The 16,429-nt window shown below is 38.9% G+C and overlaps 1 protein-coding gene and 1 pseudogene across 1 annotated transcript; one reads left to right on the plus strand and one right to left on the minus strand.

Moving 5' to 3' along the window:
- Positions 1-4,736: 4,736 nt before the first annotated feature.
- Positions 4,737-6,013, plus strand: LOC110762036 (glucan endo-1,3-beta-glucosidase). The gene is made up of 2 exons (XM_021964631.2): positions 4,737-4,871; positions 5,052-6,013. The coding sequence occupies exons 1-2, from the start codon at positions 4,814-4,816 to the stop codon at positions 5,729-5,731; spliced, it is 738 nt and encodes a 245-aa protein (XP_021820323.1). The 5' UTR covers positions 4,737-4,813; the 3' UTR covers positions 5,732-6,013.
- Positions 6,014-11,050: 5,037 nt separating this feature from the next.
- LOC148293189 (uncharacterized) lies at positions 11,051-12,904 on the minus strand (annotated as a pseudogene).
- Between the last annotated feature and the right edge of the window lie 3,525 nt (positions 12,905-16,429).

The raw sequence follows: 16,429 nt of genomic DNA on the forward strand, positions 1-16,429 counted from the left end.
GGCAAGTCCCAACCTAACATTTCGGGGATCAGCAGCAAACTCGGGGAACGTTTGATCGAACTCTTTCCATGCCTCCCCATCTGCAGGATGCCGCATCACATCGTCGCCTACCCGTTTTTCCTTATGCCATCTCATGTCTGTGGCAGTATGCGTCGACATATACAATCGCTGCAATCTTGGCTTCAGGGGCAAATAACGCATGACTTTTTGTGGAACCTTAGTCATTCTATTCTGAGACGTCTGTTTGAATCTCGACTCATTGCATATAGGGCATGTATCCAATGTTTCATACTCTTTGTAGAATAACATGCAATTGTTTTTGCAAGCGTGGATTTTTTCATAACCCAATCCAAGACCACTCAACATCTTCTGTGCATGTCTGTGGTCTTTCGGCAAACAATTGTCCGTCGGAAGCATTCTCTTGAAAACCCCCAAAAAGTAATCGAAACACAGGTTCGACATACAATACTTTATTTTTCCGTGCATTAGCTCCACAATCGCCGTAAGAACGGAAAAGCTCTCGCACTCCGGATATAACTCTTGGTTGGCATTTTTTAAAAGTTCTTCATACTGTTCAAACTCTGCACTATCCATTGGTGTAGGCACGTCATCTTCCCCTTCCTGATTGCTGCTGGTTGATGCAAATGGAAAAGCATCATGTATAATATCCATGACTTGTTCATTAGCATCCACAATAGGTTCAACATTGTCCACTCTTGTGGCCCTTGAAGACGAACCAATGTCTAATTGTTCCCCGTGATGGTTCCACCTGCTGTATGTCTCAATCATTCCATTCCTTACTAAATGAAATTGAACATTTTCAATTGTATCCCACAACATGTTGTTACACCTCCTACAAGGACATCTGATTCTAGTTGCACCCGGGTTGTGTGACCGTGCAAAGTGAATAAATTCCCCGATTCCATCCAAGTATTCGTCTGCGCACCTGTTAGGGTTCTGTATCCACCTTCTGCTCATAATTCCTGGAACCACAATCACAATACAACAATTATGTTGTATTCTTAGAAAATCACAACGTCACCTTATGCCTCCGGTAAGGGTCCTATCCCATTCGGAAATGCATAGTCATGCCACGTAATTTACATCTACATGAGATTAGATTTCGACGTGGATGAATTTCGGCAGCATCTCGCTACAGTTCTTGAGGTGTACAGTAGATATCAAATACCTACGTACCACCCGAAGAACATACCGAGATGACACCGAAATCTCCACAATCGAAACCTAATCCTGTAGCTGTAAACTACGTGACACGACTATACATTTCCAAACTGTCCAAAATATGGGACAATTCAAGAATTAATTGGACCGTAGTCGTGGTTTAATCACCCATGCGCGGTCCAACTAACCTCGAACGGGAACTAAGCTTTACAATAAAAAATGTATGAAGTTAATTTCAATTAACTTCGTACATTGCCGTGCATAATTTAACAACAAAATACAAATATAATTTCACAAAAATAATATATAAAGAAATTAAATTGATATTTTAAATAAATACAAAACAAATAAAATACCTTCTTCAATATGTCCTGAAATGATTTGCAGCTGAGAAAATGGAGAGAACGGAGAGAGAGAGGGGCAGAAGCAGAGGCAAAACTGATCTTTCAGTTTGCCTTTGCAATGGCTGAAATGAATCTGTTATAGAAGACGGCTTTGCGCGACGAAGGCTTAATTCGTCGCGCAAATAAATAAGTCGCGCAAATTCCATTTCAGCGACTCGCAAAGTCCTGCCGACATCACATCTTTGCGCGACGAACACAGATATTCGTCGCACAAAACAAATTTCATCGCGCAAAATCAACATGCTTGGCGCGCAAAGACGTGCCGACATCACACCTTTGCGCGACGCCAAAATCGTTTCGTCGCACATGATATTAGTCGCGCAATAGAGAATTTCCGTCGCGCAAAAGTCCAGTTTGACACGCACGCAGCCACGCTAGCCTCCTTGCGCGACTACTTTGTTTTCGCCGCGCAAAGTTGTGGCGCGAAACACCTCGAACACTGTTTGTTTTCCCGCAATTAATTTTGCGCGACGTATGGATTTTGTGGTCGCGCAAAACATCATATGGCGACGAATAACTAGTCGTCGCGCAAACAGTTGTGACGCAAAACGTGTTGATTTATAACATTTTAATATTTTGTCCCATTTCTAGATCTCTGAATATTTGTTATTTGCGATTTTTGGGGTATACAATCTCACAGTATATACAAACACGTTTAACGGTTGGATCGTTGAAATTAGTTTTCTATAGTTGAATGAACACTTTCTAGTTTCAAAACATATGGAGGTTGATAACCCTACAAAAAGATTCGTACGTAAATTGATAACCCTGAAATTTATTCGTATGGAGGTTGATAACCATACAAAAAGATTCTCCTCTACCATTCCCATAATTAAAAGGGTATGAATGATGATCTTCACTAAAATCAATGAAAAACATATGATTTAGATGGCAAAATTAAAACTAAGGCTTAGGATTAATGGTTTTGTATATCGTACTTTGCGCGACGGACAGTTTTTGTCGCGCAAAGATGTCATATGCGACGAGTTTAGTCGTCGCGCAAAACATCCTAGAGCGACGAATACGTCGTCATCGCGCAAACAGTTGTCGCGCAAACGTGTTCATTTATAACATTTGAATATTTTGTCCCATTTCTAGATCTCTGAATATTTGTTATTTGCGATTTTTGGGGTATACAATCTCACAGTATATACAAACACGTTTAACGGTTGGATCGTTCAAATTAGTTTTGTACAGTTGAATGAACACTTTTTAGTTTCAAAACATATTTCGCGCTCTTCTCTTCGTAGGGAAATTGATAACCCTGAAATTTATTCGTATGGAGGTTGATAACCATACAAAAAGATTCTCCTCTACCATTCCCATAATTAAAAGGGTATGAATGATGATCTTCACTAAAATCAATGAAACATATATGATTTAGATGGCAAAATTAAAATTTAGGCTTAGGATTAATGGTTTTGTATATCGTACCTTGCGCGACGGATAGTGTTTTGTCGCGCAAAGATGTCATTTGCGACAAGTTTAGTCGTCGCGCAAGAATTAGGCGCCAGAATATTTATTCGCGGTTTTTTCCCCTTGTTTTACGCGACGGTCGTTTGTTCTGTCGCGCAAAGTTGTTTTGCGCGACGAAATTTATTGGTCGCTCTATTTTGCGCTACGCATATGATTGTCTGTCGCGCGATGATCTTTTATACGACGAAATTTCTTCGTCGCGCTAGGCTGCGCTACGCATATTATTGTCCGTCGCGCGTTGATCTTTTATGCGACGAAAGTTCTTCGTCGCTCTTGTTTGAGCTACGCATATGATTATCCGTCGCGCGATGATCTTTTATGCGACGATTTGTCCTTCGTCGCGCAAACTATCGTCGCGCAAATAGAAAAATGTAGTAGTGTATGTATTCTTTTTGCTGAGCCGCACTAAAACATAGACACCAACTTCCTGTTTACATAACAAAATCAATTATTTCTACTCAGCGAATGGAAAACAAATGATGATTTACCAGTAATAATGATTAATCAATTTTATTTAAAGAAAAAGGAAACAAACTATGTAGTAATTTTCCTAGTCTTACCACTGGTCTCTCCTCTTGGCCCTTCTTCACAAGAAAGATTTTATAAAATGGGGATAACACTATTTTGCTATAACCAACCAATAATGTTATGACAAACGTGTTAACACTTTAACATGACATAGTATTATTGGCTGGAAATAGCAACCAGTGTTATCCTTGTTGCAACTAAATTTTTCTCCTTCTTCACCGGTCAAGGTAGACATATTAATTTTCTTCACCACCTGTAGAAAAGAAAACGTGTCCTGAGTGTTGAAAATTCTAGCTTTGCTTGTTCGTGGCAATTTAGGGGGATTTAATAATACACATTTCAATGGCCCTACAGTTTAGTACAGTTGCACATTTAGACTTTAGTGGCATATCTTGTGCTGTAAATTCTACCTCTGTTTGTTTGTGGCAGCTTCTTCTCCTAGAGTGGCACTTTCTACATTGGCGAAGGATGTGAATGTTGATCTTTCATAAAAAACGATTTGACAAAAAACAAGAAATAAACAAATAGATAGAATCGAAAAAATAAATAAATCTTCATACAAAAACAAATGAAGTAATTTGATTTTGTTTGTTTTTTTATTAACAAAAAGAAGGATGCAAACTCAGAACCTCTTAAGTTGAAATCAGTGTTGGCCCGGGACAGGGGAAGTCAGTGTGACTACTCTGGATCCACTGTCCAGGGTGGCCCAAATTTTTTAAAATTTTAATTTTATAAAGAGGTATATTATATTTATTATATATTCTTTTAATATTTTTTTTTTAAAAGTAACATGGGGTGTTTCAACTCTTTTAAGCTCTAATTGATTGTAAATTTGGAAGTTTTAAGTTTGTTGTTGTGGAGGGGATTTCTCTTATTTTAGATTTTTATATTGAAGTTTGAATTTATATAATTTATTTATCTTAAATGTTAAATTTTTAGTTAAACATTGATTTAAAGAATCCATCAAGAATGATGTTTTATATCATTGAATTAATGATGAGGGGGACCACACAATGAATCCCTCAACTATATATTTAAAGAATCCATCAACTGGAGCCTACTAAAGGTAAATACTGCGTGATGAAAATGTTAAATATACGGTCAAAATTACGTTTGTTGACTATACCACAAACTAAAAGGACAAATGGTTAGGCCCGCACCAAGCCTATATAACTAAAGCCCAAGCTCATCAAATTCGAAGCAAAGCAAGCTAAGACATTCCGATGATGAAGACCCTAGTAGTTGTCCTCAGCTTCAGCTTAACCATCCTTTCCTTCGGAGGTAAACAAGCTTCTTATTTTCTTTAAGTTTTTCATTTTGGCCAAACGACAGAAATACTCATTGATCTTTTCTTAAAGTCGAAGCTTCTTTTTTTCTTTAATTTTAATTTAATATTTGGTCACAATAAGTGTGGTTTGTGATTACTGCATCAAATTAAGTGTGGTTTACTTTGCATGGCAGGTGCACATGCAGCGACAATTTCTTTCAAAAACAATTGCCCCTACACGGTCTGGCCAGCAACCCTAACCTCCGATGGAAAACCTCAATTATCAACCACAGGGTTCGAGTTAGCATCCCAAGCTAGCTTCCAGCTAGACACTCCGGTGCCGTGGAACGGCCGCTTCTGGGGCCGAACTGGATGCTCCACGGACGCCTCTGGAAAGTTCGTCTGCACCACCGCAGACTGTGACTCTGGTCAGGTCACGTGCAACGGTAAAGGTGGCATTCCGCCAGCAACTTTAGCGGAATTCAATATTCCAGCAGGCGGAGGACAAGATTTCTACGACGTTAGTCTTGTTGATGGCTTCAACTTGCGCATGTCTGTGACTCCACAAGGCGGTACCGGAGACTGCAGGACGGGTAGTTGCCCGGCGGACGTGAATGGAGTTTGTCCGAGTGAGCTGCAAAAGAAAGGGCCCGATGGGAGCGTGGTTGCCTGCTTGAGCGCATGTGTTGCATTCGGTGACCCACAGTACTGTTGCACTCCGCCTAACGAAACTAAAGAGAAATGCCCACCGACAAATTACTCTCAGATATTCCATAACGCATGCCCCGACGCTTACAGCTACGCTTATGATGACAACAAGGGTTTATTTACGTGCTTTGGTGGACCTAACTACGCCATTACTTTCTGCCCATGATGAGCATACATAAATATGAACTATAGAAAGGACAAGATCTCTAATAAAGATAGGACTCTCGACATGTAATGTGTCGATAATTAGTCCTGCTCTATATTAAACGTTTGATCTTTAATAAAGGTAAGACTCTCGACATGTAATTGGTAACGTGTCAATTATTATAGTCTGGCTATGTATCAAGCATTTGATCTTCAATAAAGAGAATTGTCCACTTGTAATTGATAATGTGTCGATATCGATATTATTATCATCAATAATAAAAATATTGATATGTTAACGATATACTTTTGCCAACTTCAATAAAATATCTATGTGAATATTGATAGTCCGGTATTTAATTAAAGATAGAATTAACGTCATGCAAAAATAATTTTTCGAAGATATATTGCACACAGAATTTGTGTGAAATATAATATTACCCCTCTTTCTTTATGTTACAATAACAGAAAATTACGAATGATTTTATGTGAACGAATGGTGTCCACATGATGCAATGAGGTTCAGTAGCAAATGATAAGTACAGTAACATGTCAAAATGGATAAAAAAAAACATCAATTTCAAATAAATCTACATTTTAAAATGCATGTCATGTCATTTAATCTTCAAATGTGAGTAAAAAATTTGATCTCCGTAAAATTATTGAGAATAAATTGCAATTAATGCATTGAAAAAGCCATGCCCATGAAAATGGACGTCCATATCTTAATGGAAAAAGCTTGGCTCCTTAAAATTAAGGAGGAACTCCTTACCATAAATGTTGTTTTGACACATGTCAAGTTTTTAAATATTCTTTTTTTGGTTGTTGAAAATTTTGTCAAAATCCCATTGGTTTTAAGGAGAATCTCCTCCTTAATTTGAAGGAGCCAAGCCATGCTCTTTGAGGGTGTCTATATGGTGCTCATCATGTACTACGAACAAACAAACTATTGAGATTGTGCTTATACGAGAGATATACTTGGATTTTATGGACTAATAATTACGTTAATTTCTTCAAAGGTTTTCCTTATGCTTTTCTGTGACATTGTACTCACATTGAGGAGGAACTCTTTCTTACCATAAATGTGGTTTTGACACGTGTCAATTTTTTCTTTTTTCTTTTTTCTTTTTTGTTGAAATTTGACAAGTGTCAAAACCCCATTGGTTTTAAGAGATATACTTGAGGGTATCTCTATCTCTATGGTGCTCATCATGTACTACGAACAAACAAACTATTTTGAGAGATATACTTGGATTTTATGGACTAATAATTACGTTAATTTCTTCACAGGTTTTCTTTATACTTTTCCGCGACATTGTACTCACACTCAATGTTAAAAGTTCGATGGCTAGCTAGAAGGAGAGGACAAGAGTCGAATAAAGTGAAGCAAGTCAATGCTTTGTGTGCCATACATATAATTGTCTCAAAACTATCCACACACAGGCCTAGGCCTCTGTCAAGGATCTTACGCCATCTATATTGACATTATTAACATCATTTAATTCTCAAGTCATGCATATATAATAGTAGCTAGGTTTGGTTGGCAGCTTCTATAGGGCTGGCCTTGCTCAGCTACGCTCAATTATTTTGTCTACTGCTATGTTAACCTACTTAATTCGCCACTAGGAAATAGCTCAATTGGTTGAGCTCTTCCACCTCCACTCATGTCGGCTGAGGTTCGAAATTCTCAGACACCCAATGATTATTTGTATAAATCCCTCTCCCCCAAATGCTTGTACTGAAAAAAAAAAAAAAAAAAAAAAAAAAACCTAGTTCCTTCAAATCTTTGAGTTGAGGGACAATATATACCTCAAGATTAACTCTTAATATTGCTTTCGGTACCCATAAGGATGGATACACATAGAAACTAGAAGGGAAAACGTCTCAGGCCAAAAAACGGAATTACATCGTTTTCTATGTTCCAATGATACAGTGATATATATTGCTGCTGTGAATAATACATCCAATAAATAATCAATTAATTTTCTAAGTATTCATGAGTAACATACGACCCCAAATGAATCCATCTAGAAAGCCGACGAGTGTTTTAACCATTTGCTAAATGACAGCAATCATAGCCAAAGTGGTGGTCATGAAGTGATACTTCTGGACTTGGACCTGGGCGGCTCGACTTAATTGCTGAGAACCGCAAGTCATGCATGAAAAGATGCATTGATTGAAAGGCTAGGCGTTTCTTTTTCTCTCCTGGCTAAAGGCAGAGTTCCCCTTTGAATTCTCTTGCAAATTCTCTTTTGAATTTTCCTCTCATGAAATTTAACCTAGCCCTAAAAGTCCTATTTATAACTTATAGGACTTGGGTTATAAGTTAAGTAGGAATAGGAAACTAAAACCCTATTAAATTAGGCTAGAAAACCTCAGAATAATAGGAACACCAAGTCAAACGCCAAGGATCTGTGTTGGATTTGCGACGTCCGCTTGAGCACTTGCACTTTCGCTTGAGCCCCTAGGACTGGGCGGAAAAACGTCTCCCTGCTACTTGAGCGCCTATAGCTTCTGCTCGAGCACCAGAACCTAGAGAACTGGTCTTCTTTTGCCGTTTCTTCGTCCTCCTTTTGCATTTATGGTGAGCCAACTTCAACATGTTTACCTTCTCTTTTGTCAAGAACTAATTTTCCTTACTAGGGCTGTGATGTAGCCTTACCATGAACACTTAATTTTTATAGTTATATTAATTTTTTATTACTATTCCATGTTGAGTATTTGTTACTACTTTTAATGCTTTAAATATCTAGCTAGTATTTAATTGATGATTCAAGTGGAGACCGAGAGGAGATGTTTGGTGTTTGCTTCTCGTAACAAATACTATGTCTTGAATGAGTGTCTGAGAGGGACTAATATGACTTATGCAGTTTTCTTGCAGGTTCTCATAGAACTTAATGGGTTCTTGATTTTCTAAATCCGTTGCTCGAGAGAGAATGAGTTGTTAATTAAGAATCCTGTTGGTTGAACCCAAGAGGGGATATCTAGAAACCAATTGTCAACATGGATAGTAATTAGGGTTAATTGGCTATGAGAATTAAGTGGAATTGGTTATGGTGAAATCAAATGCTCTAGTGTCTCATTAACTTGATTCTCCATCGTTAATTAAATTTGTATTTTTCATAACTATTTCTGCTTAATAAATCAATCAATCTTCTTAATCAACGATTCAAATAAACTTTTGAATTAATCATAATTGGTAATTAATAGGATTTTACAGTCTTAGTGGGAACGACACTCTATTTAATTCTATATTACTTGTGCAGATTGTAAGCTTGCAATAATTTCACAACAAGCGCCCTTGTGGAGGATAGTAAATAACTGCCAGAAAAACAATTCTTGAGTTTACTCAGCAAACAACATTATAATAGATGAGAGAGAAATCACATGCGAGAGTATAAAGTCAAGAAATTTGGAATCGATAAAAAGGATGTATCAAATCTTGTTCATCTTTGATGTGAAGCTTAGACAGAGACAGATGAAGAAAATCGTGATGTTCCTTTTGGAAAGGAAAAGTAAAGAAAATCGTGATGTTCCTTTTGGAAAGGAAAAGTAAATTTTTATGGGTTAGTGATGAATTTAGATGCATTGGTGCAAACTAGAAACATGAATAGGAAGGAAGTTATAGCTAACCGTGGTGTTAAAGTATCGTGCAAATATGTTGTCGTTTGTAAAACAGAAATTAAAAAAATCATGTTAAGCCTTGAACATATCCATCACAATAAACATTTTTTTTTTGTCGAAATGGATATAGACAATGAGTTTTGTGGCCCGGGGGTCAAACGATCGGCAATATAATTGAAGATAGTTGCAGCCAAATCAATTTAGCAAAGCGACGACTTCCAAATTTCATGATGCTGGTCTGTGGAAAATTGAGACTTATTAAAGATTACTTGAATGTCTTGGAGCCTACAAAGATAGAAGACCAAAAAGACTTGATCAATCTGCACCACTTGTCTTTGAGGAAGAAAAGTCCAATAAGATATGGTTACATACTTATGGAAGTTGTACTTATGCAAGATGACTAATAAAATGTCATCTAGGATATGTATAGATTTTTATTTTTCACAAGCGATATTAGTAGATTTAGAATATGAACATAGGATCTCGAAAACAGAGGTAACTACACTTAACCACAGATTGAGAATCTAAATACAGAAGTAAAAAGGTAACTGCATTACTCAAATTACAAAGTGCTTATTGCAAAATTTATAAAGAAAGGTCATAAAAACATCCTCCGACAAATAATTAAGACCCCGTGTAGAAAGCTGTAAATCATAATTTGATCAATCATTTAGTAGTAAAGGCAGCAAGCATCACCAAAACGTGCGAGCGGTGTCGTGGTCATGAAATAACTACTTGTCGAAATGGGCTTGGACCTGGGCGGCTTGACTTGATTGCCGACTAGGAGACAAGTGCAAGTCTATGCATCATGCATGCTCAAAGGATGCTACTTGCACTACTAAATATCACTGTTTGCGCGACGAAGACAAATTTGTCGCGCAAAGTACAAAGTAGTCGCTCGAATAACAGCGCGACGAAATGACCGTCGCGCAAACTCAGTCGCGCGAAGTCCGTAAAGAAAGCCCTTGCGCGACAGAACATTGGTCATTTCGTCGCGCAACAAGCTCGTTGCACCAACAGTGCTGGGACGGCTACAATTCGTCGCGCAAACATTTTGCGCGACGATTATGTGTTCGTCGCTCAAAACTGTGCGACGATTTTTCGTCGTCGCACAGACATTTGAGAGGCGGCATAAGAATTGTTGCGCACCTTTATGCGCGACGAAAAAAAAATTGTCGCTCAAACCTGGTGCGACGAATTACCATCGTCGCACAGACATTTGAGAGGCAGCATAAGGGTCGTCGCTCAGCTTTATGCACGTCGAAAAATAACTGTCGCACAAACCTGGCGCGACGATGAACTTTCGTCGCGCAGTCTTATGCGCGACAAAGAATAGATTGTCGAACAAACCCTGTGCGACAATGCCATTTGTCGCGCAAACATAGAGCGACAAAATTCTCGTCGTCGCGTTGCCTTTAGGGGACGACATTTTTCGTCGCGCAAACGTAAATATATTGTTTCTCCATTTAAATTATAATGGTTTGTATTTTCCTGTGGAAAATTTTGCGCGACGACATCACGGCATATGTTCGTCGCGCAAAAGAGTAATTAAATTATTATTTTTTTCTTTTTGGGGAAATTTTTGTTTGGTTTATTTATTTTTATAATTAAATGAAATGACAATAAAAAAATGTAATTAAGAGAAAGTTTTTGTTATAACATAATATAGAGTCAAATACAAGAAAAATGTTTCAAATGTCATAAAGAAAATAGAAAACTAATCAAACATTGTTTGATAATCTACTTGGTCTCCGATCTGGACATTGTCGACAGGGGCAGAGGTTTGATGGCCATGCTCGGGTTGGATGGGCTCAGAGGTGGATGAAGGAACAAAAGACGGTACAGGAATGCCGGACTGGGCGAGGGACTGTAAGAACGAATCCATCTGGGACATCCGGGCTTCATGCTCGCCCATCTGGGCCACCTTTGCTTCAAGCTCGGCCATCTGGGCCACCCGGGCTTGAAGCTGGTCCATCTGGGACATCCGGGCTTCAAATTGGGCCATCATTGCTGTCATAGCACTGTTTGACTGGGACGATGAACGGGATCTAGGTTCCCGCCGCCGGGCATTCCCCATCCCTCGACAATATGTCCCTGGCCGCCTCCCGAGAGTCTGCTCCAAAGCCTCCGTCAAGATCAGAAACCCTGCATCTGGTGGAGGAGCCACGGACTCGAGCGGCGTATCGGGAGGAAGCTGAGAGGCGGACTCCTGAAGAACCAACTGGCTCTTCTCAATCATGGTCATCTATTTGACATAACATAAAATATTAATTAAAACATTCATATAATAAAGTTGAAACTTGAACGTGTAAGAGAATAATTATAATTAAAGACTACTTACATGAATGGACTCCGCCAACTCATTCCCAGGTCGAACATAAACGTCGCCAAAGACATCAATCTCTGGGAATTTGGACCCCTCCTAATTGAACAAGAGAAAAAAAATTGTTAGTACAAAAAAAACAAATTAATATTAAATACATTAAAAAGTAAATAAAAATTATACAATTATTACCTGCCGCCGCGCCTCCATCCTATAGGAGAAGGGCCTGGCACCTGAATGGTGGAGAAGAGTCTTCTTCGCCCTATTGCCCTTATTTGCTTTGGCCATCTTCTGTTATACAAAAAATAAAATATTTTAGTTGAAAATGAAATGAAAACAGAATTTTGAACTTAGTAAAAAAAAAAAAACCACATAATCTGCCCCCTGAAAATGACCACAGAGCCACTCCCAACTATCCTCCCGCCCCTCAAGCTCCTTCGGGCAACCCTCCAGAAGAGCAACCTGCGGATCATCATATGCTTGAAAATGGTGGTGCAGGTCGCTCTTTCACTGCTTGTACCTATCCGCAAACAGTCTATCGATATACCCGAACAAATCGTCGTTGAGATTCTCTAAATTGTAGTTGATCTGCAATAAATTAATTACATGCATTAAGTACTAGAAATATATAAAATTGGAAGGGAAAACAATTAAAAGGTAGGATACATACCGACAGCTGTCCACGCACCTCCATCTGCACCTCGTTAGGCATGGCCTTCCAAGACTTCCATTTCATGGGACAATGGGTCCGAATGACTGAACCAACATCGTGGGCCAATGAGCTATGTTGGTCCGCAGTAGGTGCAGCCCGATGACGCTCGTCGTATCTGATGTTGATACGACTGTTGGTCACCCGAGTGAGCTTCGCCGTACTCAACTGGCGACAAGGTCCTCGGGTGTTCTTCTTGGCTGCAAAGATATTTAAAATTAACGTTAATTAACAAATTATTAAAAAAAAATAATGGTACAGTTTATTGGTAGGTAAAGGAAATCTTTACCTGGTTGAGAACCCGACGCACCAGCAGCAGAGGTCGAAGCGGTGTCGATCAAGTGGGGAGGGCGATGACGCCGCCTGGAGCTAACAGGCTGCGCAACTGAGGACTCTGATGACGCCTGTGCATGGGAGACGTTCGGAACAGATGGGATCTCGTTCAACTGTGCTGGAGCAGTGACAGCTGACGTCGCAATCGGGGGAGGCAAACTATGAGGACTCGTCACCGTCTTACGACGTCTGATAAGGTTCGACATCTGCACAACTGATAAGGTCTTAAAATTAAAACATCCTTGCCTTAAAATGTTTGTTTATTTTTAAAAAAACAACCTCAACAACTAATCAACAGCAAATTCAATATTTAGCATACAAATACACAGAAACATGTATTCTTATAAATAAATAAAAATTAAACAGATGCACATTGTTTTAAAGCAAACAAAACAAAAACAGATATATATTAAAAATAACATATGCACATTGTTTGCAAACAAAACAAAAACATATATATATATATAAATAAATAAAAACAGAAACAAATATTCATCTCAACAAAATGAACATCTAATTTGGTTAGTTGCACATATATTAAATCTGAAAAGCAATCCAAATACAAAAAACAGAAAATTACGAAAAGCAATCAAAATACAAAAAACAGAAAACATAAAATTGTGCTCCAATCAAATTTAAAATCTGAAACCAAACCAAATACAAAATCACAAATCCAACACTATTTCAACATTTCCAATAAAATCTGAAATCACAAATGCAAATCCAATACAAAAAGGAAATTGAAACGGAGCAATCCTAACCAACCACCAGACTAAGTAATGTAAACACTTACAAAATAAATATACAAATTCAAACAGCAGATTTCAGAAATTTAATCCTAACATATATTTTAATCCACAACTTTCAGAAAAAAAAAATCCAAAAACTTGTAATTATAAATCGGGGCTAGAGTCGGGACTTTTACCGTATGGGTTTCGACGGTGGAGAGCGAGAGAAAAATCGAAGGGCCGTCGTCTGATGGAGGAGCGAGTGACTGAGAGCGGACGGAGGAGACAGGGACAGAGAGGAATGAGTGGGGATGGAGGATAGAGGGACTGAGAGGGATGAGTGGAGACGGAGGAGAGAGGGATGAGTGGGGACGGAGGAGAGAGCGGCTGAGAAGGATGAGGGGCGGGGCTGAGAGCTTGCGATAGAGACTGGGTGAGAGATTTGGGGGTGCGAAGGAGAGAGACCGGGTGAGAGATCAATGGGTTCGAAGGAGAGAGAGATAGAGGGGCTGAGAGGTTGAACGCGAGAGAGAGAGTGGCTAAGAGATTTGAGGGTTCGACGGATTTTAGGGTTCGAGGAGAGAGAGACAGAGGGGCTGAGAGAGGTTGAAGAAGAACAGAAATGCGCGTTTTTTTTCATAAAAGCTTCGCCAACTTGCGCGACGAAAGATGTAAAATGTCGCGCAAAGATAAATATCGCACTTTGCACGACGGATAAAATAACCTGTCGCGCAAAGAATTATTAATTCGCGGGATAAACTCCGCCAAAAATTTGGGCGACTTGCGCGACGACATTTTTTACAACGTCGCGCAAAGATAAACCCTAAACCCTAAACCCTAAACCCTAAACCCTAAAACATGGTCCAGAAACCCTTACTTACATTGCGCGACGGAAATAAGTCTAACCTGTCGTGCCAAGAATTTTTAATTCGCGGGATAAACTCCGCCAAAAATTTGGGCGACTTGCGCGACGACAATTTTTTCAACACGTCGCGCAAAGATAAACCCTAAACCCTAAACCCTAAACCCTGAAACCTGGTCCAGAAACCCTTACTTACATTGCGCGACGGAAATAACTTCATACGTCGCGCGCAGAGCTATTGCGCGACGGAAATAATGTTATTCGTCGCGCAAGAAAATCATGGAAATGTTAGTGAGTATATTGTTTTAATGGGGCTACGCATTCTACAATACTAGTTTCACCGATCCAACCGTCAAACTTGTTTGTTTATACTTAGAGATCGTACACGCCAAAAATTGAAAAAAATATACATTCATAGATGATGTTACCGGACCAAAATTTTCAACGGTTATAAACAAAAAATCACGATTTAACGGTTATTTTAACTCCGATTTTGATGATATTTTACGGATGCACTCCTTTACCGTATATAAATACAATTACTGAATTTGATCTTCATTGAAAAATATTTACACTAGTGGATACCACAACATCTTATGTTATATTTAACAAAAGTACATCAACAACTCTTAATGTTTGTGAATATATAGTAATTGGCTACATACGCATTCTACAAAACTATTTTCAACGATCCAACCGTCAAACCTGTTTCTTTAAACGTAGAGATCGTACTTAAAAAAAATTGGAAAAAATATACAGTCCTAGATGACATAACGGGACCACAATTTTCGACGGATATATATGAAAAATCACGATTGAACGGGTATTTTAACTCCGATGTTCAAGATTTTCTATGGGTGCACCTCTTTACTGTATATGAATACAATTACTGAAGTTGATCTTCATTTAAAATTATTTACACTAATGGATAGTTCGTTTAATTTCTTAACTATCATGCCATATAAAAGAAATAAAATTTAAAAACTTGGTTTGGGCGACGAATGAGCTCCTTGTTCGTCTCTGAAGGTTTGCGCGACGTATAATCATGTTCGTCGAGCAAAGATGATTTATCTAATTCGTAAATTTTTGTAATATTTGGAACAATGCGCGACCGATAAATCGTACTCGTCGCGCAAAGATGATTTTTAACATTATTATCACATATTTGCTTTTGCGCGACAACGATGTCCGTCCCGCAAAGAAAGATTGTGCGATTTTGAAAATATTATCCGTCGCGCAAATGTAAAGACCGGTCGTCCAGCGTAGACGACCGGTCGTTTTTTCACAGATTGTAATTGCTCTTTTTCACTTCCAACCTATTTTGCGCGACGAATATATCCGTCCCTCCAAGTATGATTGTGCGACGCGAACTATTTCATTTCGTCGCGCGAATTTAACGACCGGTCGTTTAGTGTCGACGACCAGTCGTTTTTGCACAGATTCTATTTTTTTTTAAAACTTCCAACCTATTTTGCGCGACGAATGTATCCGTCCCTCCAAGTATGATTGTACGACGCCAACAATTTAACTCCGTCGCCCGAATTGAACGATCGGTCGTCTAGTGTCGACGACCGGTCGTTTTTGCACAGATTCTAAGCACAGATTCTAATTTTTTTTTACTTCCAACCTATTTTGCGCGACGAACATATCCGTCCCTCGAAGTATGATTGTGCGACGCCAACAATTAAATTTCGTCGCGCTAATTTAACGACCGGTCGTCTAGTGTCGACGACCGGTCGTTTTTGCACAGATTCTAAGCACAGATTCTAATTTTTTTTTACTTCCAACCTATTTTGCGCGACGAACATATCCGTCCCTCGAAGTATGATTGTGCGACGCCAACAATTAAATTTCGTCGCGCTAATTTAACGACCGGTCGTCTAGTGTCGACGACCGGTCGTTTTTGCACAGATTCTAATTTTTTTTTTAACTTCCAACCTATTTTGCGCGACGAACATATCCGTTCCTCGAAGTATGATTGTGCGACGCCGATTATTTAATTTCGTCGCGCCAATTTAACGACCGGTCGTTTTTGCACAGATTCTAATTTTTTTTTTTTTAACTTCCAACCTTATTATGCGCGACGACAATATCCGTCCCCCAAAGTATGATTTCGCGACGACAACAATTGATGTCCGTCG

Source organism: Prunus avium, chromosome 7 (genome assembly GCF_965620075.1).
Source record: "Prunus avium chromosome 7, drPruAviu1.hap1.1, whole genome shotgun sequence".
Lineage (NCBI taxonomy): Eukaryota > Viridiplantae > Streptophyta > Magnoliopsida > Rosales > Rosaceae > Prunus > Prunus avium.

Excerpts from the sequence above, each read along its gene's own strand:
- LOC110762036 (XM_021964631.2), top strand. The coding sequence starts at position 4,814 with ATGATGAAGACCCTAGTAGTTGTCCTCAGCTTCAGCTTAACCATCCTT. Across the intron at positions 4,872-5,051 it reads AACCATCCTTTCCTTCGGAG|GTGCACATGCAGCGACAATT; the intron begins GTAAACAAGCTT and ends TTTGCATGGCAG.